This window comes from Sparus aurata, chromosome 17, assembly GCF_900880675.1.
Source record: "Sparus aurata chromosome 17, fSpaAur1.1, whole genome shotgun sequence".
NCBI classification, from domain to species: domain Eukaryota; kingdom Metazoa; phylum Chordata; class Actinopteri; order Spariformes; family Sparidae; genus Sparus; species Sparus aurata.
The window spans coordinates 21,726,844-21,752,114 of record NC_044203.1 but is presented as its reverse complement, the minus strand read 5'-3'; the positions used below and the strand labels follow the sequence as shown (position 1 = coordinate 21,752,114).

Here is a 25,271-nt window from a genome sequence, read left to right as displayed (position 1 = left end):
CCTTGTATTTATGCTTTTTTTTTAAAAGTTTTAACCATTTTGCATATGTTAGAGTAGAGAACAAGATCATTTTGGTACAGTGTTGTTGTTTGATGGTGTGGAGGCCTCCACTTTAGAAAAAATAAATCACATTCAGTAAAGAGGGTCAGTCCCAAGGTTCCACTAAAATATTAATGATGCCTTTAACTGCATAATACAGGTGCTTATACTGATTAATATATCCTAAGCAAAACTCTGTGTGAATCAATCTATTGCTGAATTAGAACAAACTGCCAAAATTCATTTTTCAACTTGAAATGAGCATCTGTTAGGCTAGATTAGAACGAAAGATGACTCAGGCTGTTGGCTGCTAGCTCAGCTGCTACAGTGCCAAATTCTTTTAAATTTGAATTGAAATATAATCATGTTTTCCCGAGTGGTTGGGCTTTAGAAGGTGAGGAGCATACACTCATTCTACCTGTGCTGGTAAATTAAACATTTTGAGATTTGAGGTACTTGCCCTTCGAGTATTTTTAATATTTCCAATTCAAAAATGATAAAATATGGTATGCTATTATAGATTAAAAGTTACAAACAGTGTAAAGTGGTTCAGATTTGCTCCGACTTAAAGCAGTTACAATATGAAACTAATGTAACTGTTTACATATGTATACATTTTATTCTCACTTGCCATAATTTGACAGGCCTACTTCTGTACTTATAGTGGAGCAGATTAATGGCATATTTCAAGAGAATCGTTCAAATTGGTATACAAGCATGAAATTTGGCACAGATACTCTCTAAGGGCCACCCAAAAATTCAACATGGTGGCCATTTTTTCAAGATGGCCGCTATTTCTGTCAAATGCTCATTATGTCAATCGTTCAAACAGCGATGTAGGCATAACATTTTGTGAAAATACTCTCTGTGAAAAAGGTGCTTGTCCCTCAAAAATTCAAAATTTCAAGATGGCCGCCATTTCTATTGAATCCTTACATCAACTTTTCAAATGGTGATGCTATCATCAAATTTGGTACAAATATTCTTCAAGGAACATTCTCATGGAAAAAGGTGTGTGCCACACAAAAATTCAATATGTAGACCTTTTTCAAGATGGCCACCAGTTCTGTCAGAGCTCAATTTAGTGTGTTAAGGAAGGTTTTGTTTAATAGAGTGAACGTCATTACACAACCAGGGCACACTGGTGACTTCACTGCTGTGGAACTCAGCATGGGGTTCAGTGTCAGCTGATCTAATTTTACTTACACTGTAGTTCTTGACTAGTAGTAATAGTATAGCTAAGTTTAGTGTCCCAAATGCTGTCTACCGGCCCCTCATCAATTAGCTAGTAATAGATGTAGTTAGATAGCCACACTTGAATTGACAGGTTGTGCCAGTGCATGAGAGCCGAGCCAAGGGTAAGTGTGGCAATACATGACTTGTTCATGTATGCTTACCTGGAAGGTGTACAGATCACACAGGACTTAATGATACTGGTTGTATCCTATACCTGAATGTGTACTATGTCTATGATTGAAGTGCCTGGCAAACCTGGGACATTTTCCCTGAGGCCTCTCTCATCTTCAGCAAACTAAGTCAATACCCTCCTGTTCTGACTAATAGTGACATGGAGATCCTTGAGAAGTTTGTGGTCCTGCTGTATGATCGATCAAGCACAGCTGTTAGTGTAGATGAGACTAGACTTGACATGTTTGCCCGAAAGCAGAGGCCATATGAAGCCATTCTTTCAACAAGAGCAGCTCTGCTTCAACACACTAAACATGCTGCATATCAGGCAGGCTGCATATGGGGTCAAGCAACCCAGTGTCAGCCAGAAGCAGAGAGTCCTGCTGACTGGGGATGGAAAAAGCTTGGTGAACAATCGGGGGTCTTCTGGACAGCAAATGCACCAATTGCACAAAGTTGTAAACAACTAGCCACGTGTGGCTGCAAATCAGAGTGCCGTGGAAGATGCAAATGTTTTAGATTGGGTTTCACTTGCAATTGCAAATGTGAATAAAAGAGTAAGTAGCCTTGCGGTGGGCTGAGAGCCAATTTCCCGATTCTGGACTGTGATGTATATGTACACCTTCCTGGATATGTTGCCCCCAATACAACACTTGCTGACTGCCAAGCAGGGAGGCATTGGCTACCATTTTTAGAAGTCTTTATTATGACTCGGCACGGCACAACCTCTCAATCTCAGGTTGATGGAAAACAAAAATGGTTTCCATCCTGAATTTTTACTGGCCACTTCCTTTTTCTAACAGTGGTCCTTCCTCTCTGTGGACTGCACATTGCAGTGGTGGAGAGGCTTGTGTACTCCAATGAACCTGAGAGCTATAGGCCGGCAGGGATTTTATGTCCCTAGCAAGTTTAACTAAGCCAGACAGGTCAAAGGAGAGGAGGCAGACAAAGCAGACATTATGACTATTTGACAGAAATGGTGGCCATCTTGAAAATGGTCACTATCCTGAATTTTTGAGGGATAAGCATCTTTTTCCATTAACATGTCCTTTAGAGAGTATTTGTATCAAATGTTATGCTTGGATCACTGTTTGAATAATTGATATAATAAGCATAAGCAAGCGACATGTTCCCTGAAGAGTATTTCTGCCTAATTTTATGCTTGAATCACTGTTTGAACAATTGAAATAATTAATATTCGACAGGAACGGTGGCCATCTTTAAAAATTGCGGCCATCTTGAATTTTTGCGGGACAAGCACCTTTTTCCATTAACATGTCCTTTAGAGAGTATTTGTATCAAATTTTATGCTTGGATCACTGTTTGAATAATTGATATAATAAGCACTGAATAGCAATGGGGCCATCTTGAAAAATGGCCGCCATATTGAATTTTTGAGTGGCCAACGGCTTTTTCCAAAATAGTGGCCCTTAGAGAGTATCTGTGCCAAATTTCATGCTTGTATACCAAAGTGAACAATTTTTTTACTAATCTGCTGCGCTATTAAGTAAGATTTTGGACATAGGATTTGTACTTGCAATGGAGTACTGTGGTGTGTTTCAAGCAGGCAACATTTTATTCTTTTTTTGAGATCAGATATTGAAATGGGAAAATTGAAGTAAGTTATTTGAAATATTGATCCCACTGAGAGTGTTTGAAAATAATAATTTTAGGGAAAAAACATTTTTTAATAGCAGAAGTGGATCTTGTTTCTTCTTTTTTTTTTTTTTTACAAATTAGACTCACCCCTTCTCCTGAATCCATTTCATTTCTGCACTGTCCCCCATGGAGTCAGAAGTTGCCTAATATCCCTCTGAAAAGTAGTAGATTGACTATTATTAGTCCACTGATTGCTCATTTTGTTTGTTCACTTTAATAAAAGAAAATATCATGAATAAATTCTGATTGTTTTTGGTCTGTTGTTCTGTGTTTTGTCAGTCTAGCTGCTGATAATCATCACTGACTCAAGTAAACGATTAACAGTAGCCATTTTATCTGCTTGATGTTGCCATGACAACAGAGAGAGAGAGAGAGAAAGAGAGAGAGAGAGTTCTTACCTGCACACTGATATTCTGTTTATTATTGTTGTTATTATTGCTATTATTGTTATTGTTATTATCATCATTATTATTGTTATCATTATTATTGTTAAAAAAAAATTCTGTAATCCTGTACGCTTTGGCAATATTGTGAACCACAGTCATGCCAATAAAGCTTGTTGAAATTGAACATTGAGAGAGAGAGAGAGAGCGAAAGGAAGGCGCGCGCTAAAGAGGGACCGTGAAAGTGATGTCTCCGGCGAGCTAACTGAGAAACTGCTGTAACACTAAAGATTTCTCAACTCTTTAAAAGTACGTGTCAGACTTTGTCAACATAGTTAAGACCCATTAGCTTTCCTGTAAAAAAGCGACCACTCCTGTGAGTATATGTTAGCTAACTAAATGAATTGTTGTAACAGCTAGTTTGTCTCAAGGTAGATAGCTTACAGTAGCTAGCCTAGCTAAATGGCGGCTAATCTACATTAACTACAATTTGATGGTTGAATTATAAACCTGGGCAGCTACGTTGCTAAAAGTTTTTGAAAGGTTTATGAAAATGTTGTACCTGATTGTACACTCTAATATCTGGCGTGCAGCACTAAATTAGTATGTTAATTTCGACTGTTCTTACTGGTATCCAGAGTGGACTTGTCATGACAGCACTGAGTGGAAGAGGAGGGCTAGTTTTTGGTCACCCAGGCATACATTTAGATGAAGAAGAGGAGGAAGACTCACCTGTGGTAAACTCAGATATCACACTCAGCAGCAGAGAAGTAAATAGTTGCAGCAGTCAGTTTCACTGTCTTGCATATGTTTATTAACAGGTTTTACTGAGTGTTTTAGCCCAGCACGGACAGGTAGGCCTCTGCTTCTATGACAGTAAGGACTCCTCGTTACACTACATGAGTGACACTCCTGACAACTGCGATCTCCACTTGTTGGCCAGAGGTATCAATACACAGCCTTTTCCACAGTTCAATTTTCAATAATGCAGAAATAACAATTATTTGTATTAAACCACATAAGTATTTGCGTTACCATACTGTGTGTACCTTGTTCCTTCTTGTGTTTGTTGTTGTTTAGTCATCCGGGAGGTTACTCCTCATGTAATGATTACCAGTGCAAAGCAGGAGCGCTGCATGACACGCTTCCTGCATCAACTTGGTGAGTTCTTGGAGACAGAAATGATCTTAGCCTGGGGGAGTGAAACAGAAACATGTCAAAGGAGTTTTGTTTTGACATAGTATGAGACAAGTAGTTTCTGGGTCAAGGAGATGAAATGAGATTAGAGCTGCTTGACACTGCAGACAGCTAGTGTGATAACGGAGTAGAGTAATTCTATTGCTTTTATGCACTATTTTTCTTTTGATTAACTTTTTCTTTTACACAAAATGTTTTTTTCTTTTTACCCTGTCCAATCACAGGTTCAAACCCAGACTACAGACCAGAGGTGGTTACTTATCCATATGTTGACTTTGGTAAACAGACGCCCACTCACAATATCTAAATGTCCTCATTCAATTTAAGGCAGGAATTCTGCATTGAATTTACATGATTTTGAGCAGTGAATGATTCATGTGAGTCCATTTTTGAATGTTACAGGCCTGGAGGTGGGTAAGCAGAGGCTGCTTTCTGCCCATCTGCCTTTCCTTCCTGCCTCCATTTCTGAAAGTGAGAAAATGTCCTACCTCTCCTCCTGTATCTCCTTTGACTCACCCCTGATGGTGAGCCACCTGTCTACATATATCCATCAGTTTATCAACGTGCAGGAGGTGATCATGAACTCCATCATTCCATCATTTTCTTGAGTTTATGTGTGTGTGTGTGTGTGTGTGTGTGTGTGTGTGTGTTCGCATCCGTAGCTGAGGGCAGTGGGTGCTCTTCTGAAATGTCTGGACAGGAGGAGAGTGGGAGTGGAGCTGGAAGACAGCAGTGTTGGAGTTCCTATCCTACAGTTTCACGCCTACACGCTGTAACACACACACACACACACACACACACACACACACACACACACACACACAGGGGCTGTTATCACATGTTTTCCATAATGAGGACCTTGAAAGAGTTTTGTCAATGAAGGGTGCTTTCGTTCTGCTTTGTATTCAGCTTGTTGAAGTCTGTCAAACAGGCAGCAGTGGGGTGTGTTTGTGGCATTATGTTTTCATGGTATATTTACATTTACTGTATAACATCTTCTTTATTCTCTTTATTTCTCATTATTTTCGCATCTCTGCACCAACAAACCAAATCTGTTCCATGTGATGGAGAATTTTTCATGAATGAAAAATGCTGCTTCTCTGAAATGTGCTTTGTTTCTCCCCAAACTAGTAATGGTGTTGTTTGCATTGACCGAGACACCTATAGGTAAGAAAGATCTTTGTCTCTTTGATCTAATGATTTTTGTCATTAGCTGATATTCCATATCTCCAAAATCACAAATTGCTCCTTGTGCCACAAAACCAAAACCCACAGTGCCTTTATTGTTTTCCTGCCCTAAATCTACATGTATCTCTTACCTTAAACTGGCAGTACACAAGTGTTTTGCGTGAATGTGTAGTTACAGGGAATATTTGATTGCACAACGAAATGGCTATAGAATAATGACACTGTCTGCATTTAGATTGGTTTGCTAAAAACCTGTTATTTTCTCTGTTGACGGGCACAAAATCGAGGAAAATGCAGGCTGATCATTCAGTCTGGCTGGCAGCCTGGCAGCATTTCCTTTCCGCTTTCATGACTCCATTAAAGACTTAATGAATGAATAAAGTCATTTTTTGTCCTATTTTCTTGTTAGTTGCTACTCTGAGGCATTACTGTTGTCTTTGCAACAGTGGTACCAAAGATACTACCACTTCGACACACTAGGGGGGGAAGATGTCTGTTTCTACTCTAGCCTCTGTGTGACATGTTTACTTTCTATTTGTTGTAGTTTCAATTTGTTAATGTGTTTCAGTACCTTGTGAGTAAAACCCCTTATTTCTACTATTGTTATTGTTTTTGTTTTTTTGTTTTGTTTTTTAGGGTGCCTATTGTCATCTGGCCGGGGACTACAGCAAGATATTAGCCATGTTGGCTAAAGCTGCCCATTTTTACTGTTGTTCATGCAGTTAATTAATTGGGATTGTCTTCAAGATAATAAACTAATAAACTAAACTAAACTAAACTACAAAATATAATAACATGAATAGATAAATGTCAGGTGGCAAATTGTATCAAATCCGATTTATAATTAGGTTAGGCAGAAGAAAACATATGAAAATATAAAAATGATGAATGAGAGATCACCACAGATTTTGTATTTGTTCCAGTGTACTGCAGATATTCAAATCAGAACTTCACCCGTCAGTGTACAAGCTGCATTCTGGCGAAAAAGAAGGACTCAGTCTTTATGGTATGCAGCTCTCACATTGGCAATTCAGGCCATTAGCACTTACTATTTTATCTAAAGGTCTTTACATGAACCACTTGTTCTTGGTGTGTATTTCAGGGATACTGAACCGCTGCAGGTGCAAGTTCGGCTCAAAACTGCTACGGTGAGAAACACCTCTGCTGAAGTCCAATCACACAACAAACATATGAATAATGAGCTTACTTCTTCATAAAAAGAAAATATCTGGCTTTCATTAGAAAAGGCTATTTTTGTCAGCATGTCCTCAGTATCCAGTTTAACTAACCAATGTCATTATGCATATCTTATTTGATGGACAGATGAAATTCAAACTGCTCCACATCATACATAAATGACAGTAACATTAATACAACAATTATATAATCACAACTATCTGGTTAAAGTTAGTATTGTATAACAATTCACTACTTTGTCAAAGTTAATTTATTATGAGGGAACATTGGGGGCAATAGCAACAAACTATCAGAGCAAACAAAAGTGATTTTTTTTTTGTCATACATTTGCAAATTTGAATTTACTTCTGTTGTGGGATTCTGGCACAAGATTTTGTGGTTGTCACAGGGATTTCAAGGTTTGCATACTGCTGCTCGTATCTATGGCAACATGATGAATGTTTAATTGAAATAATGCATGATCTGTTTTTGGTACTGTAACAAATTAGATTATTATTGATTATTGTGGGAATGTACATTTATGTAATTCTGTCGTTTTTCTTTATGCAATCATACTTTTTTTTACATACACACACCATCTGGTAAACTCCATCCACCATCTGATTTTTCTCACAAACTGGAAGAACTTAGTTTTTCCATTCGTGCTATTTGCTTTATAGAAGTAACGTAAGTTAAGTGTAATAGATGTCCTTTCCTCTCTCAGCCAGTGGTTTCTGCGGCCAACGCAGGACCTGGCCGTATTACACAGGAGACAGGAAGTTATACGTTTCTTCACGTCACCGCAAAACTCTGACGCCCTGAGCACCCTACAGTCCTCGCTACGCAACATCAGTAACATACCAGTAACTCTGACCAGTGACCTACTTTTTCTCCACATCTGTGATTACTTATCCCCTTACCTGCTGTGTCACCACCAGTCTGTGTGTGTGTGTGTGTGTGTGTGTGTGTGTGTGTGTTGTGTTTGTGTTTGTGTTTGTTTGTTTGTTAGACTCTTTTGCGCAGGATGTCTCTCTCTAACACCAAAGTGACCAACTGGCAGAGTCTCTACAAGGTTGGAGCTACAGTTTTACAATAAACCCTTTATCCATACAAGTTCGGTTAATTGTGTACAAAATGCTGCATTTGTGTGTGTTTGTCAGACATTGTACAATGCGGTGTGTATCAGGGACACGGTGCGACACCTGCCTCAGTCCATTCAGCTTTTTCATGATATCAGTGAAAGGTTCTCTGATGACATCCACTACATTGCCTCCCTCATCAGCCGAGTTGTGAGACTCACACATCAATACACAGCTCAAATCTGAGCAGTTTCCCGGTTTTAGTTGCCACGCTCAGTTCACAAGTGTTTTGCAGACTGTCGAGTGTTAATGAGTTTGACTCCATCTTTGATTTCGAGCATGTAGGTGGATTTTGAAGCCAGTGTAGCTGAAAACCGCTTCACCATTAAACCAAATGTGGACCCAGCAATTGATGAGAGTAAGAGCCTCCCTACTGGATTCAGTTACTTACATAGCCATGATCGAAAGTACACAGAGTATTCTGAGACTGTGTCGATACATTTGTTAACGATGCTCCGTCCCTCTGTCAGAAAAGAGGAGGATGATGGGGTTGTCCAACTTCTTGACAGATGTAGCCAGAAGAGAGCTAGAACACCTAGATGCTCGCATCCCCTCCTGCTGTGTCATCTACATCCCTCTGGTCTGTCCACACAACTGATATATATCTTTCCTGCTTCCACCCGCATGTATTAAAATACTGATGGGATTCATACTATCAGATATGGGGAAAACAGGTTCTCTGGAGCACCACATACTGTATATCAGCACTCGTATATAATTTTTTATTTCTCCCCACAGATTGGATTCCTGCTGTCTGTCCCTCGCCTGCCCAGCATGGTGGAGAAAGAGGATTTTGAGATAGAGGGGCTTGATTTTATGGTTTGTGTGTGAACCTGCCACATGTTCATTTAGTTTGACGTTTGTTTGCTGTAATACCTTTCCTTGTGTCCATGTGAGCTAGTTTCTGTCAGAGGAACGTCTGCACTACCGCAGCCAGAGGACCAAGGAGCTAGACGACCTCCTCGGAGACTTGCACTGTGACATTAGAGGTCTTTTAACTCCTTTACTAGCAGTAAAAACCTTTCCCTGATAGCTGACATGTAGAAATTACAACAACCACCAAAGGCACTCATGTTGATTTACCTCTTGTTTCTCAGACATGGAGACGGCAGTAATGACACAGTTGCAGAAAACAATCCTCGAGAGGAGCGACTCCCTTAACACGGTTGGTGTGCATCACTGTGCACTTCCAGGTCCCAGTGTTTAAAACTCCCACTCTGATAAAACAATTGTTGGCACGAAAGAAGTCTGCTAATGTGTGGAGGTTGAGTTTGTTGTGATTAACTATCAGTGTTTCCTTGGACTGTGTTAAACATTTTGGTTATGAAACAGTTCCGGATGGTCCTGAAGTTCTTTTCAAGTGCTGTGATATTTGTCTCTTGACAGATGGCTGTACTGCTATTTCATGTTGTAATTGCAAATTTAATTGTTATTTCTGAGGACAGAATGAACATTAAGGTTAGATGATAACTTATTGTGTTTACAATATTGGAGCTACGGTTCATTTTTCTAGTCTATTAGGCAGACTTGGCAATTAAAGGAATGTAAAATAAACTGAGCTTTATTGAAAAACAGTCTTGCACCGTTTCATGTTTATTAAGCATTATTAAAGTGATTCTCTCTTTTGGATTCTCATTACATCAAAACATTCAAAGAGAAATCTTATACCACTCCTGCATTACAGTCCACTTCTTTGTCATCCATCTGCATACTCGGATTGTTTCAGATACTCATTTTTTCCTCCAAAATGCGGCTTGAAACACAGGTTCTTTCTCAGTTCACATGCACAACCCTGTTAAGCTGCAAGTTTGTGAACACTAAAGCTTCTGGTTGCCGCTTTAACTGTTCAAATATGCCCTGTACAGGACAGTCAGTATGTTTATGTGTGTTGTGTAGGTTCTGGATCTCATTGCTGAGCTGGACTGTCTGATGGCCATGAGTGCCGCCTCCCAAGAGTACGGCTACACCTCGCCCAAACTAGCCAATCACAGAAGGATAACAGTTACACAGGGCAGGTAGGGACTCTCGCACTTGATGGAAACACATGTTCTGGTACTTCAGTTGTTTTTGTAATCTTTAACTTTGATGATGGAAAGTAGCATACGATATGAGCTTTTTTCTCAATTTTTTAGACATCCGCTGTTAGAGCTGTGCTCTCCTGTGTTTGTGGCCAACTCCTTCCAGAGCTTAGAGCCGCAGAGCAGAGTCAAGATTGTCACTGGCCCCAACTCGTCGGGCAAGAGCATCTATCTCAAACAGGTGTGAGAGTCAGAAAACGCTCTGTTTTTTCATGTCGTTTTCTTTACGTGAACCAGTTTGTAATGTACATGTTTCAGTTTCCAATTTATTTGAAATCTTTCTTTGGTAGGTTTTTGGGCCGCACATGCTTTTTTTCTCTGTTTTTCATTTGATGCAGTTGGTGATGAGCTGCGTTAAGAAGCTTTAAGACGCAAAAGAACAGCAAAACTGCACAAGTGGGAGGCACTACTCGTTAAAAGAAATCGGGATAATTGTTTCTAATCTGCCTTGAGCATCTGTTTCTTCAGCACCAGTAGTTGCACTGCAGATACTAATTACTTCAGCCTTCTGCTAGATGGTGACAGCTGTTATGATGTACAAGATTTATATTTTCCCTTTTGGAACTTTTAAACTTCATTGATTTTTAAGAGAACCACTGTAGCTGTCATCACAACTTCATCAGAAAACAAACTTGTAATTAAGGGTGGCAAAAAAGTTTCTTTTTGAGAATGTCTTCATTTTACAATCCTTTTGGTGGGGAGTTTTGACCTCCAGGCTTGTCACGGAGAATGAATCACTGATATTACTTGTAACTTGTAAGGTGCTTTCTGACTTCTCTTTGGCAGGTGGGTCTGATTGTGTTCATGGCTCTGATTGGCTCAGATGTGCCCGCAAAGGAGGCAGAGATCGGTCTGGTGGATGGGATCTTTACCCGCATGCAGAGTAGAGAATCTGTATCCGTGGGCCTTAGCACCTTCATGATAGACCTTAACCAGGTACCTAAAACACAAGCTTATGCACACAACCAACTGTGTGTGTGTGTGTGTGTGTGTGTATGTTGGTGTGTGTGGGTGTGGAAATAAAAGATATGAACTTCCAACACTATTGTCTCCCAGCTTTACTCCCACTCTCCACCTGTCAAGACATTTTTATAAGGAAGAACTGCCTACAGCCATAAGACAGACACACACACATACACACAAACACACACACAAAAGAGCAATGTGTGGTGTTACATTTTGTGTCTCTATTCTCCAGATGGCCCAGGCTCTCAACAGCAGTACTGGCAACTCGTTAGTTCTCATCGATGAATTTGGAAAAGGAACTAACACAGTAAGAAGGACTTGTCTCAGCGCTTTGTGAATTGAATGCATATGTATACACATAACGAGGACACACAGTGTCACTGATGTGAAGTGCCTTAAACCAATCTCAGCCAATATTATCTACTTTAGAGCTGCAGCAAGAACAGACCTTGAGCTCGGCCCAACATGTGCCACCTATAAACTACAAAATAGCAGCAGCTGTTCAGAGCTGCAGATATAGAGGTGTTGATCTGCGCCACCTGCAGGCAAGGAAGCTAATGATGCAATCTGAGAGAAACAACTATTACACTGCTGTTTTTCAATAGCTGTAACCGTTTCATACAGACTTTTTTACATTTTATATTTTGGTGTTGGTTATTGGCCTTTTTCTTTTTGGATACCTGGAAATGTACAGACTTCACAGCCTTCTGAGAATCATTATGTTCTCCATCCTCCGTCACTGTCAGGTTACTCTGGAGAGGGACGGTGAAGGTCCAAACCAATTTTATTTGTCTAAAGAAGAAATAGAGGTGTGGGAGGCAGGGCCCAGACACAATAAAAGAAAATCACCTATGTATGCTGGAGGTTAGCCCGGTTCCTGGATGTTATAAAACAAGAATTTAAAACAGCTTTCGTCAATGTCAATGTCATTTTCACTTGAATTTGCTGCTCCACAGAGTTTCAGCTCACTGTTTCAGCTCACGGTTTAGCCATTCAGCCTGCAAATTTACTGTTTTGGTTTACTTTTATAAGCCACAGCAGGGAGATGTTTTCGGCTAAAAAAGTGACTGTACACTACCTGCTCAGCACCAAACGACAGAAGGATACATTTAACGACTAGCTGGGGAACATAATGGAGCATTTAGCAGCTAAAGACCCAGATATTTCCCTCAGGAGCTGGCAGACCAGAAACAGCTTAAAGCAAGAGAATATTGGACTTGAAATCACCAGGTGGCCTGAAACAAGACTCCAACTGAATGATAATGTTGCTCATTGACTGTGTGGAAATAAGCAACTAAAAAGTTCACCACGTCAATTCAAAGCTGATGATATGTCTATATAACAACATAATACAACAAACACAACATGTGGTGTTTTGCAGCCACAAGCCGAACTGTACTTCTGTTTGATGTGAGTATTTACAGTAATCTCTGCTGTATGTGACTGTGACACAGCATACAACTAACATTTGAAGCTTAAAAAAAAATGTGCCTGTCATCTGCAGGTCGTGCATGTGTTTAGAATTAAGCAGCTATTGCTTTCCTTGCCTGTAGGTGGTGACCTATACCGTCTAACTGCCTGTTTCTTTTGTTGCATGACATACCCAGCTGTCCGTCCCCATTTTTCCTGTTGTGGTTCAGGTGGTTAGACAATGACAGAACAGTTCCTTGTTGTGGAAAATGCTAGCAATTCTATTTGTACAACAAACGTTTAAATGTAAACATACAGACTTTGATTTGCCTTTTATGGATACTTGGTCCATGGATACTTGCATTTGTTGTCAATTAGCATAATCAAGCTGTCTGGCTTTACTTCACAGTACAATAAGTAAGGTAAAATAGCAATTCATTCACAATAGTCACTTGTTACATGAGGGTCAACATTAGTGTTAACATTTTTGTAATACTGTTGCAAGAAAATAGCATGATATCTGGTGAACCTTTTAATCCATGGGCAGGAATGGTCTTTTAATTCACTAACTCAATCTCAGGCTATCAAGAGCTTAACCTGAATTAAAACTCAAGTGTTTTGCCAATAGCAGCTTCATCCTCTCTCACACAGCCAACTGTATTATGTTGCCCTTCAGGTGGACGGACTGTCTCTGCTGGCTGCGTCGATCTCTCATTGGCTGAGGAAAGCTCCGATGGATTTACCTCATGTACTGTTGGCTACAAACTTTCACAGCTTGCTACAGCTGGGCCTGCTACCTTCCTCTGGCTTGCTGTCTCTTCTGGTACTGGGAGAGACTCAGCTTAGCTTGCACAATGATGAAATGTAGCCCAAAGCATTTTGTGAATGTTCATTGAGGCTTCACGATGGTTAACTAATGTACTGCAGAAAAGTGTTGACAGCACAACTTCGGAGTGTCCAATATAAGACTCAGCTTCATATTTGTTTTACCTCATTAGGAGTTTATTTTATAAGTATTTGGTGTGTGTGTGTGTGTGTCTGTGTGTGTGTATGTGTGTGTGTGTGTGTGTGTGTGTGTGTGTGTGTTAGACTCTAGAGACTGCCGTGGACGGAGATGAGTTGGTGTTTCTGTACCAACTGAAGGAAGGGATCTGCCAGTCTAGCTATGCTGCCAACATTGCTACACTGGCAGGCCTGCCAACCAGCCTTGTACAGAGAGGAGTGGAGGTAAAACACATACTCTCACACACACACACACACACACACACACACACACACACACACACACACACTCTCTCTCTCAGATAGCCAAAAGCATGCTGGCATAGACTTCATGTTTGTGGGTGTGTTCGTGTGTTTTGGTCAGGTTTCTGAACTGTACAGGACGGGAAGGTCCATCAAACGCATTGACAACTCCTCGTCCGATGAGCAGGCAAACAGGTTAGTTGAACTCCAGCTACACATAATGACAATAAACCAACACAAGAGAGCGATGTAGGTGATCCAAGCTGTGCCTGATAGGTGCAGGTCTGTGGTGGAGAAGTTCCTGAGCCTCGACCTGGAGGACAAAGATTTGAACCTTCAGCACTTCATGAAAGAAGAGCTCCTGCCCTCTGCTGGGGAGCTGCTGAACCGCAGCTGAACTGCTCTCCGGCAAATGCAAACATATTTCTACAGCTCTGTGGTCAGTCTGATCTTTTCATTTGGTTTTGGGAGAGAGCCAGCTGTAGACAGGAGACGTTTATCTTAATACATGACAAGAACTCTATGACTGAAACATTTACTGCATATGTTGTAGCAGCTCGACTTTTCCCAGTTTTGTTCAGTTGGAATACAAAGTTCAATATGATACAAACAGATTGGGTGGATTAAAGTCTTCTAAATAAATATGCTTATGCGATAATCATCTAAGCAGTGTTTTCTAATTCAGGACAGCACAAAAAGTCTGTAAAGCTGTTGATTTGTCTACACCATATGGTTGAAGTCCTTTCAGCATCACTTCACAGAGTCCTGTTCGTTTTGTTTTGAAAACATAAATAAATGCAAGTTGTTTATTGCGGTCCCGTTGAGGCTTCAGTTAGCCAGCTCGTTAGGACAGCCACAGTGAGATACAAAAGTGTTGTGACTCTGAGTTTGTGTGCAGAGTTGCAAAAGGGAGTGTCGCAGCAGTGTTTGGTCATGACAAAGATGGTGTTGTTCGAGAAGAGCTCCACTATGGTCTCCTCGCCGCACTCCTCTGCCTTCACACAGCCCAGAGTCTTAATGTCCAGGGTATCAGCTGTGGAAACAAGACGATAGTAGTCAGTATAACATCTCAAAGTAAATGAAAGTAGTCTACACTCCCTAATGCTTAAATATGAATCAACAGTCTTATCCAACCCACCTGCCTTCCCTCGCCCCGTGTAGCAGCGCTCCCCAAGGCTGCAGTTGGTTTCGGTGGTGTAGCAGGCATCCCAAAAGCCCAGGTCACAACGGAAACACTTGAGTAACTCCTCCTCTTCCGCCAATCCCACTGACTCCATGAGCTGCTCGAGCTGCTCATCCTCCTCACCTGAGCCCAAGGAACACCACGAGACAGGACAGTTTGATACCAGACATGATAGAAGAAGCTTTATTTATTTTACTTGACCATTTCATTTAGTCCAACTGAGAGTGGAAACTTGCAAGGAAGACCTAACCCAGACTGTAGACAGCTGCGGACAAAACTCATCAAAACTCAGGCACCAATAGGAACAGATAATGTTAAAAAAGAAAAATAAGCTAAGAGCAGCGCTTATACCAGTACAGATGTCAGATGAATGGATCAAAGGCTTTGGATTATTCAGATTTGGAGGCATTTATGTAATAGCTTGTTGGATGTATTCATTATTCAGAGGGTGCTGAACGTGTGAAGTGTTTGAGCGCTGTTGAAGGACATCAAGCCAAAACTGATGAGCCACATTCTGCCGAGCACTTAAGCAGCTCAGAAACATTTTGTTTATTCTGCAGCAGTCTGGAATTTGTTTCTTTGAGTGGATGACTTGTGTTATTCAGGGAGTGCTCCAAGTCTTCGGGCTGCATCGTGTTTTTATTAACCAGACAGATACTGGAATTAATAGAAAGAGCTGGCTGCAGAACGTAGGGCAGGACTGGGAGAAACCTTTAGTTATTCCTACACAACTCCTCAAAATAAGTGCCATGCAAGAGCTCCAAGAATACAAAGAGGCTTCCCCCTAAAATGACTGATTTTGTTCATCAAATGTGGCTGAAAAATCCCTTAAAAGGTAAAGCTCATTATAACTAGGCCACTTGATATTGATATTACTGTAAAGACAGCATATTTGTACACAAATGTACCTCATTATCCAGGTAATCTTTGTCTGATATTTCTGTTATTCATTATCAGAGCACATCCGGTTACCAAATGGCTGACTTCAGTGCTGCAATAGGCTGCTGCTGGGAAAGGACTAATCTCCTTGGAGGCATAAGAGGTGAAGTTCATTACAAGGAGCCGACAGACAACAGACGCACAAAATCTATACTCAGCTGCCAGTTTATTTTAGGTAGACTTAGCCTGTGTAGCCTAATAAAGTAGTACTGCAATGAATCCTGGCCTCATGTTCAGTATTTGTTGACACTGCATGGACTAATTTGTGGTGCTGATAACATATTTTCTTTGTCCCATATTTATCAGTGAGGGTAAATTAAGCTTCAGTCTCCAACAGGGTCATTAAGTTGAATTAACATCTCTTCTAAAACAGTTCCAACAAAAACTGATCGTTATAACCTTTATGAAGTTTGGATTCATTGCAGAGCTGCAACACTGGTAGTGGATCGAGCCAAAATGTACTGGCAGCTACTCTGATAGTGGATGGATCTGATTTGAGTCACTGTTTTCTCCTTGTCTAACATCATTGTTAATGTAATAATTTTAATACAAAACAAGACACTAGAGGATGTCACCTTGGACTCCTTGAGAAACTAGGCTGCACATTCCTTCGCTATTTTCTGTTGTTTTGTAAACAATTATTAGATTAATCAAGAAAACAATCAGCAGACTTATCAATAATCGTGATAATATAATAATAACTGTAGGGCTGTTATATTAGACATTTATTTTGGACTATGTAGTTTTAAGGAAACACATTCAGACTTCAAATATTGTTAAGGGAATAATACAAATTCAGAATTGTTTTTAATTGATGTATTTCCATAACTGTATAAAGAAGCCATCCTCAGAGGGAACAAGGTCTCCGGAAGACTGTTTGAAGCTAGACAGTTGGCTACTAAGAGGGGTCCTGCAAATATTAACAAATCAAAATGGCATGATACTGTGTTTGTTTATTCATTCATTATTATCAATCAATAAGGTTTTTCTCTTTTGATTAAAAGTTGTTCCACAAAACATAGTGCACCTCTTAAATATAGGCCCCGTTGACTATTAATGTGCTAGAAATGTCCAGAATTGTATATATCTCTTTAAATATGAATCAAATTCTTTTAAGTAGATCATTCAGATTTTTGTGAAACCAGAAGGAATCTGTAACTTGCGAGAAATTAATCTTCAGGGGGTAAAATGTAAAACCTCTAACAACAGGCACTAGTCCAAACCGCATATTCATCTTACCTCGAGCAGGTGTGAGCATCATGATGGCAAAAACACAGAATATTAGTCCTCTCATTTTGAGCGGGATGCTTCTTCCATTGACTGCACTATGAGGACTGCTGAGGAGACTAGAAATGCAGCTGAAATTGGATTAGACAGGAATGCACCTGCTGTCTGTCCAGCACCGATTACAACTACTGAGAGGCTGCAGATGATCAAACAGTGGAAGTTTTTTAGGGGGAATAGCTGCAAATGACAAACCTCGACTGGATGATTTAGGTCTGTGAGAGAAGAGAGAATGGACGTGGAGTTTGGCAACCAAAAAGATTTAGTGTCTCCTCAATGTAATTTGGTTTATTAGCTGTTTTAACAGAAGATACAGCGTGATGTTACACATAAATCAAGCCGGTGTGTCACCCCTTCCGCTTTGAAGAAATACTGAACACCAGACGTAGACAAAGGTAGTAGGAAAACATTTCTCCATCCAGCTGATGCTTCTCACTTTTTACATAACACTCTTTAAGACGTCTTAACTGAATCCCTTTTCCTGCTGTAACAGGTGAAGTCTTTTGAAGTTTTTCAAACTGGCATCTTCAGGCTGGTTGATCCTCGATCACTCACGCCTTTTATTCCAAAAAGCGTTGATGATAGCTTCTCTCACCCTTAAAGGAACAGAGAAATTGCATGTGTCCTTAGTCAGCGCATGGTTAAGCAGCTTACAGCCTCCCGCACGTCTGCTCAGATATGTATCACCACACACACATTAATCTCCCAGAGGAGGGAATTCGATTCAGTTATATTCTCAATGCAGCAGAAAACGTGTGTTGCTGAATTATGTAACAACACTGTCACACACAAACACACACACACACACACACACACACAGATGTACAGTCATGTACACATAAGAAACCTCAAAGAATGCGAATGAGACTGCGTTGCTGCAGTGCCGCAGTTGCATCTGTAAGATAACGACGCTGAAATCCCCTCTGGTCAGTGTAGTGTCAGATTCAAAGAGATTTCACATTTGATTTAATCTGAACATCAAGATTAATGCCTTAAATCAAGCTCGATGTCTGACATGTGAATGAAGGAGCAGGAGCAAAATTATTCCTGCTACTGGCAGAGCTGAAGCAGTGAGATGATTGGGCGTTTGAGTCATTTTTCTCAGCAACGGTGGCAACCATTTGCTGGTTTCAGCTTCTTAGATGTGAAGATTTGTTGCTTTCCTTGGTCTTGTTTGGTTGTAAAGCCAGTGTCTTTGAGTTTTTGAGACTTGTTTGGGCAGATCAAGCATTTTGAAACAAGTTAAAGAATTGTGATGGCTTTTAACCATTTTTGATAGCTTTGTGATCATCTCCAGTGCTGTTTGTACTATGTAGCATACTCTTATTGATAGAAAGCGGTTGGACACAATTAAGGCTGCATGCTATGGTTAAAAGAACCATATTGTTCTTATTTTGACAGATGTCTCGATTGCACTATAATCCACAATTAGTGGAAATAATCAAGGTCACAATTTTCATTTTCACTGAAAAACTATTAAAACCATAACAATGGGACATTTGTTGAGGTCTGTACCAAACAAATATGTTTTCCTGCTTCCTTTCATCAACACTTGGGGCTGAGTATCATTGCAAAAATGTTTCGATACCTTGACTTCGATGAACAATAATTTTTTCCATGCCAATTTTATCAAATCCGTTAAATATTACATTACACATACACGCGGTGAGCCCCGTCACTGGGCGTGTTTTTCCTGCATGCCTTGAGCACTATTAGATCCTGGCATGACAGGCATGCTGCATGCTTATTGGCTCACATGCGCTGATGAGATTAACTTGTTAGCCACTCAAATTTGGTATCGAATGCAAGACTTTTTTCCCACACTTTATAGTATCAAGGCAATTCAGTCGGTGCCGTAAAAGTATCAAATATTATCTCAAATGTTATAACCTTCATGAAGGTATATATGATTACAGGATAACAGACTTCAATAATTTGCAAAAAAAAAAAAAAAAAAAAAAAGATGTGACAGCAATCAAGAAAATAACCTGCAGATTAATGAAAACATGACTAAAATCCAGAATCTTTTCCTTTCAAATACATCAGAGCACCTCACACTGAGAGGGACTCGTGTATGTGTGAGAGAGCTGCTTTTCTGAGCGGTAAGTGCGAAGGAGGCTGCTTGCAGCTTGTTGCAAGATTCAGACACATCTCCCGAGCTCTTGCCTGCTTTTGAAAGATACATCCAGCATCTTAAAAAACAGCATACTGTACCTACACGAAATCCTCTGTGGGGTTTGCGTGCGTGTGAGGGAGAGATATGGGTGCTGTTTTTAAGTCGGTGAAATGTGTGGCTGCAAATTACTGTACACTTCAGTCCCAGTCGTCATCTGGATGGCAGGATCCCAGCATGGGCCCAAACAACAAGGAAATACTCTGCAGTCCTAAAGCACCTATAAAAACCTTCAGACTGATCCCCTGTGTAATTAGAGGCTGGAGGAGAAAATGCTGGCGATAATTAAAATCCTACCCCCTTTACCTCTCCGCCTGTTCAAATATGCTTAATTGGACCCGATAACGTTGTACTCTGCATTGTTTTGCCCTGTTTTGGCTGTTCTGCAGCAGCTGAGCGCCGAAATGGAGGATGGAGTATTTGAATAAAGCGTAGGAATCAGATGATGAAGTGAGAGGAGATGAAAGGTCGGGATGGTGGGAGAGCGAGGCTTCAGTTACACGACTCACAGGACCGCTTTTCTCAGTTCAGCTGCGTCAGGAATAACTCATATCTGCCTCACCAGATTTTGCTTTTTTTTCTCTCTCTCTCTCACGTAAATCATTGCTCTTTTCTTTGTGTCCGCCATCTGATTGAAATTCCTTAAGATCTCGCCTCTTCCACACTCGAGAAAAATGTTGAAAAACTGAGCAGCTGACTGTGTGAATTAAAAAAAAAGAAGTGAATTACTTTAAAAAAAAAAAAACAACCAAAAAAGCTCCAGTCCACACTTGGATGTGTACTAAGCAACAGCTGGTATTTATAGCGTGGCTGTAGGTGTCGAGTGAGTGTAGCGTGGCCCTAGGTGCTTCTTTTGTTTATACTGTGACTCAAATGTCCTCAGATAAAGAGCAGATTACAGTGTGTGTGAGATTAGATAAAGACTCATTTAGACCTAATCTCGCTCATCCTCTTAAAAACCTCCTCAGCTAGGAAATATAGACGCTGTATCTCCGTAGAAAGGGGGAGAGGGAGTGTGTCCACATCCCAGCATGGCACCTCGAGAAGTTTTCAAGAATCCTCCTCACGTCCTAATATGGTCAAACAAGCGGTGGCTTTTTGGGATTTAGGGCATAGGCGAGTTCAAAGACAACAAGATGGCGTGTTGACATCAAACAGAATAGCTCCGATCTTTCAAACGTGGGTGAGTCAGAGAACGATGTAGGACAAAAACACCCTTCACAGACAGTGAGTCAGAGCCACTGCGCCACTCGGAGGCACTAAAACATACCAACAAACATTTCATCTGTTTATTGAGGAATGCATATTCTTGTCTTTAGAGTAAGTCTGCACGTGAAACTTTCAGATGTATCTCATCATGCATATTTTATGAGACAAGAGAAGTGGAGCCAGCAGGCGGATCAGTGTTGAGGCAGAGGAGTTTCTGTCCGTATGTTGAAGTTGATTTCACTAGAGTTGCAGGAGTCTGAGTAGCGGGAGATGGAGAGGCAGGGGGAGGGAGGGTGAGGAGTCGGCTCCTTGTGGTGCAAGACTCGGGCCAGCAGGGTTGACCTTCCCTCCCTCTCCCCCTCCTCTCGGTCCTCCTCTTTATCTCCACCTCCTGCATCCTCCGTTGATGGTCTGCTGCTGATGTTGTGTCTGTACGGAAGCGGAGGACCACAAGAGTTTGAGAGGGGGAGTGTGTGTGTTGGAGTGGCCCAGCATTCCTGCTCTCCATCTTTACACTCCCACTGCTCCAGACAGCTGAAGCTGGGCTGCTCCTCCTTCAGATCCTCAAGGTCATCAGGCGTTTCTCGTCTGAGGACCTCCAGGTCCCGGTTCTCATACAGCAGCGTGGCAGCGCAGATGAAGATGAACAAACCCACTCCCATGACCACGGGCCCGGCCAGTTTCATCCTCTCCACGTGGGTGCTGCCTCGGCCGCCCACGGGCTTAGGTGCTGCGGACACGTAGCCCGCAATCGCAACGGCCATCCCCACCAACACCACCACCACACCCAGCATCAGCCACACGCCTGGGGCGGAGCGCAGGTGCAGCTTGGTTTGGAGGGCTTTGCCTTTCCTCAGGTGTCTGCGGCATGCTGGGAGGCAGGCAGGCGACGACTGGGTGGAGCGGGAGGAGGTGGGGCTGCAGACAGGACTGGTTGCTGTCATCCTCTGGCTTCAGGCTGAACGGGGAGAAGAAAAAGAGGACAAAGAGCAGAAAAAACACAAGAATTAATCAAGAAAGTGTTGCGTGCAGCACCAGAGGGGAGAGCTCAGGGGGTGTTGGAGAGAAGATAGTTTACTCTGCACTGCACTCAACAGGAAATAGCAGCTTTAATAAGACATGTGGCCGAGTTAATGAGATGCTAACTCTTCTGCAGCTCCTACAGAGTCTCTGTGGAGCAACAGAGACTCTGTGCTCAACCCTGCAGCACAGCAGCCTCTCTGAACCCACACTCAACTGTTATTCCTACACTTACAACGACGACTCACCGCTCACAGGACCTTGTGATTTCACTTCACAATCTAACCGCAGTCGGGAAGAGAGGAGAAGAAGAAGAAAGAAAAAAAAAAAGAGTCACATTACCACGGTGGTTTGCTCCAGCTGAACTCGTGATATAATTCCCCCTCGGGGCCAGTGAACACAACGGGTGATTCAACAGGACGCAAACGAAAGATGATAAATTGCCTGTCAAGTCTGGTTTCATGAGTGCTGCCACACGCATGCATCTTTCTATGTTGTCTCTTAATTCACGGCTCGACCACTGCTCTGCTCTGTTGCTGACTACAGTCATTCACTGCAGTTAACTGTCCGGCTACTTGAACGCAGTCCACAATATATTTCAGATTTTTTTTGTGGGGGGGGGGGGGGTACTTGCCTTGTTTTGGACGTAAATCCGGAGCAGAAACTGGCTCCTCGGCATTATCAAAATAAATCACCCTGAGTTTGCGTTTATGTCCTCCCACTCCTCCGCGCGTCTTCTCTCACACTTTGATGATTCGCGGGGTTAAATCCAGACTTTCGCCTAATTCCTCCTCAGGATTAAGACGCTTTTTCTCATCCTCGGTTTTGCTGTCGGAGCCGGCGTGTGCTGCGGAGCCTGAAATGAAGCTTTCATAGTAAATGACAGTCTTACTAAAAAAATAAAAAGTGGTGCAAAGCTGCCTCTGTGCCTCTCTCTGTCTGTCTCCTCACTGCTTCTGGTGCGCCTATGCAGCCCGTGTTTTGATTTGTCTCTGTGTGTAGAGGAGGGGTCGTGGGAATCTCTGGCTCGTCCAGGCCAGTCCCACGGTGAGCCCGGTTATTCTTAGAGATCACCAGCCATCAAGTGACAGCAAGGAAGTGAAATTACTGAAAGGGGGAGGCCGCCTTTCCAAGTAAGAAAGTACGTAAATAACATAAATAAGAGAAAACCCCCCCTTACTTAAAAGGGCCTCTCAAATTATATCTCCTCAGCTGCATTTCCTGCACACTTTACATTTTTTGCTGGCTCTTTGTCAAACACATGATTTGCAGTTATAGATTTTTTTTTGGGGATGATTTATTTCCTTCGGTTCCAGGAAGCATAACGGTTTCAATTTAATTCTGTATGGTACCGAAATCAATAGCAGTTGTTCAAAAACCAGAAGGCACTCTTAAGTATATGAAAATATGTCACGGGAGGAGGAAGGTCAAATTTTTATTGATAGCCCGCTGATTGAATTTTTCTTAAAGATTTTATACACCAATGTCTGTTTACGGGTCCTTGAAGGCAACTGTTCGTGTGGAAAATAAGTCGTAAAAAGCTTTTTGATGGGTCCGGAGGGAGCTAGGGGAAGTCTGCAATTGCCTCAAGTGATGTCATGTGAGTCGACGTTGGTTTGGTTCTAAGATTACAAGTTTGAAAACACCGTCTCTGCTCTCTGCTTAACACACATGAATCTTTGATCGGCTACCGTTTGATTCCTTGAGTTTGCATTAATGGTCGTCACCATCTTGTTTTTTTGTACTTTAAGCTCTGATGGAAGAGGGACAGCTACAGCATCAGACAAACATTCCAAGGGGTTGCGGTAGTACTGGAAAATAAATGCCACTCAGCAACATGTAACTCTTTCGATTTCTACTTCTTTTACTACCTTCCAACACCTTTTGTCATACCCCTGGGCACGGCTAACCAGGCGCTCTCCCAGAGTAGACTGTTGTGCTACAACGTCACAAAGTGTTGTGTAGCCACCCCAAAAATCCCTGCTTTGCCGTCAGTTTTGCTCCAAATGGGGCCGTAATTTGCAAATTGATGGTGCTGTGATGAAGAGGACTTGATGATTGGGTGAATGGGACCATTAAACTCATCAAGAAACTGAGTGCAAAGTGGGGTAATTTTCTCATAAGCCTATGTATCAGACTTATTTTTTGCAACCAGTGGAGTCGCGCCCCGAAGGCCATTGGAAAGAATGCAAGTTTAAGGCTCACTGGGTTTGGCCTTACGTTTCAGATCTGGAAGCCCCGTCTTGACAGAGCACTGTGGGTAATGTTAGTATCACTTTTTGGCCGTGCTTGATAGACATGGATACAACCAAGCTGCTCAGCCTTGTATCCAGTCTTGCCCAGTGGCCACTCGTGGTATTGTAGTGAAAGTTCCCCTGTTGCCCCCAAAGCATTTTCCCCATAAACCAACATTATAAAAGATACGTCTGTTAAACTACAAACAAGGTTAATTAGGACTCTTTCTATTAAGAATTTTTGATCCATGGAGGTTTTATATTTGTAAAAGTTTCCTCGAGCCAAGAAAAGCAGTAGATCGATGATGTCATCACAATGTAAAGTATATGGGCAAGTAAACCGAGAAGCTGGACAAATTTGGGGCCATATGTGTCAGGCGAGCAATTCTCATCAGACTGAATAGGCGCCATCTTTGTGTTCACCTTGTAGGTATATATCTAAAATCTTGACAAGGAAAAAGAACGCATGGGATTAATAAGATGATATTTTTGGTTCCGCTGCTTTTCTCTTGAATCTGACAATTTTAGAGAGGTACAATGCTGAATCAGTTCTGGGACACTTTCAGTTGCCACAGCTTAGTTTCTGGCACCAAGTGTAATATGGGCCAACAGATACAGCTCTGAACCACTAGCCAACATTTGAGTGAGCTTCATCTCTTTGCTTTGTGGGCAGGTGTAGACGATACGGCATGGTGGTTTTGCAGTGAGCAGGCATGTAGTGTTGCATGTAGATTTGGCCCCACATATAGACACATAGAGTTTGTGCATTTGTTTTGTGGAGGGGTTTCTTCCTATTTGTATGTAGGTCGTGTATTAAAAAACAAAATACAGAAAATGTCAGCCGACAACCACACTGTGAAAGCCTCATTTTAATGTTTAAAGCTACTCATTTTAAATTTACTACAAGGTCGTGCACATGTGCTCTGATATATCTGTTGTGGCAAATATATAATGATCCAATCTTAAATTTCCACCATAATATTTTTGTGGTTCAAAATATTATTATTATTATCAGATATGTATTGTTATATATTAAAAAAAAATGTTTGCCAAATTATTTTTAGATAATTGTAAAGTCCTGAACACTTCTTCACTCTATATATGTGGCTATAGCAACTGACAGCAATGTAAAATTAATGATGAAGGAACATGCATGCAATGAAACGGTCATCCATTATACATCAGTCCTTTAAGAATTTGCACTGCAAATTTTATGTTCTCGGTCATGCTTGGCAGTTTAAGTACAGATTTATAGGAAGTCTTTTCTGAAGTGAATTACTGTATCTCGTCATTTAAATCTGACACAGACTTGGTTTTCGCTGTGACGGATTTACAAACATGT

The 25,271-nt window shown here is 41.4% G+C and overlaps 3 protein-coding genes across 6 annotated transcripts; 1 reads left to right on the top strand and 2 right to left on the bottom strand.

The window, feature by feature from the left end:
- The first annotated feature begins 3,602 nt into the window (after positions 1 to 3,602).
- Positions 3,603 to 14,545, top strand: msh5 (mutS homolog 5). Of its 3 annotated transcripts, none has more exons than XM_030393005.1 (26): positions 3,603 to 3,797; positions 4,127 to 4,225; positions 4,310 to 4,433; positions 4,569 to 4,649; positions 4,910 to 4,963; positions 5,088 to 5,209; positions 5,348 to 5,457; positions 5,817 to 5,852; positions 6,797 to 6,879; positions 6,976 to 7,021; positions 7,774 to 7,912; positions 8,059 to 8,121; positions 8,210 to 8,338; positions 8,474 to 8,546; positions 8,659 to 8,768; positions 8,927 to 9,007; positions 9,090 to 9,177; positions 9,286 to 9,353; positions 10,085 to 10,203; positions 10,321 to 10,447; positions 11,053 to 11,202; positions 11,465 to 11,539; positions 13,319 to 13,465; positions 13,732 to 13,869; positions 14,009 to 14,082; positions 14,164 to 14,545. In XM_030393005.1, the coding sequence occupies exons 2-26, from the start codon at positions 4,139 to 4,141 to the stop codon at positions 14,282 to 14,284; spliced, it is 2,445 nt and encodes an 814-aa protein (XP_030248865.1). In that variant the 5' UTR covers positions 3,603 to 3,797; positions 4,127 to 4,138; the 3' UTR covers positions 14,285 to 14,545. The 3 variants fall into 3 exon arrangements, with proteins under 3 accessions (XP_030248865.1, XP_030248864.1, XP_030248866.1); XM_030393004.1 differs by having other exon boundaries at positions 3,603 to 3,864; XM_030393006.1 differs by lacking the exon at positions 8,210 to 8,338 and having other exon boundaries at positions 3,603 to 3,864.
- Positions 14,546 to 14,627: 82 nt separating this feature from the next.
- LOC115566942 (sperm acrosome membrane-associated protein 4-like) lies at positions 14,628 to 17,431 on the bottom strand. Its single transcript, XM_030393021.1, has 3 exons — positions 17,249 to 17,431; positions 15,026 to 15,193; positions 14,628 to 14,920 (listed from the first exon to the last, which is right to left on the bottom strand). Exons 1-3 carry the CDS (start codon positions 17,301 to 17,303, stop codon positions 14,694 to 14,696), a joined length of 450 nt encoding a protein of 149 aa, XP_030248881.1. The 5' UTR covers positions 17,304 to 17,431; the 3' UTR covers positions 14,628 to 14,693.
- A 3,310-nt stretch (positions 17,432 to 20,741) lies between these two features.
- LOC115566938 (uncharacterized) lies at positions 20,742 to 22,774 on the bottom strand. 2 transcript variants are annotated; one of them, XM_030393013.1, is made up of 2 exons: positions 22,330 to 22,774; positions 20,742 to 21,633 (listed from the first exon to the last, which is right to left on the bottom strand). In XM_030393013.1, the coding sequence occupies exon 2, from the start codon at positions 21,617 to 21,619 to the stop codon at positions 20,867 to 20,869; it is 753 nt and encodes a 250-aa protein (XP_030248873.1). In that variant the 5' UTR covers positions 21,620 to 21,633; positions 22,330 to 22,774; the 3' UTR covers positions 20,742 to 20,866. The 2 variants fall into 2 exon arrangements, with proteins under 2 accessions (XP_030248873.1, XP_030248874.1); XM_030393014.1 differs by lacking the exon at positions 22,330 to 22,774 and adding an exon at positions 22,038 to 22,310.
- Between the last annotated feature and the right edge of the window lie 2,497 nt (positions 22,775 to 25,271).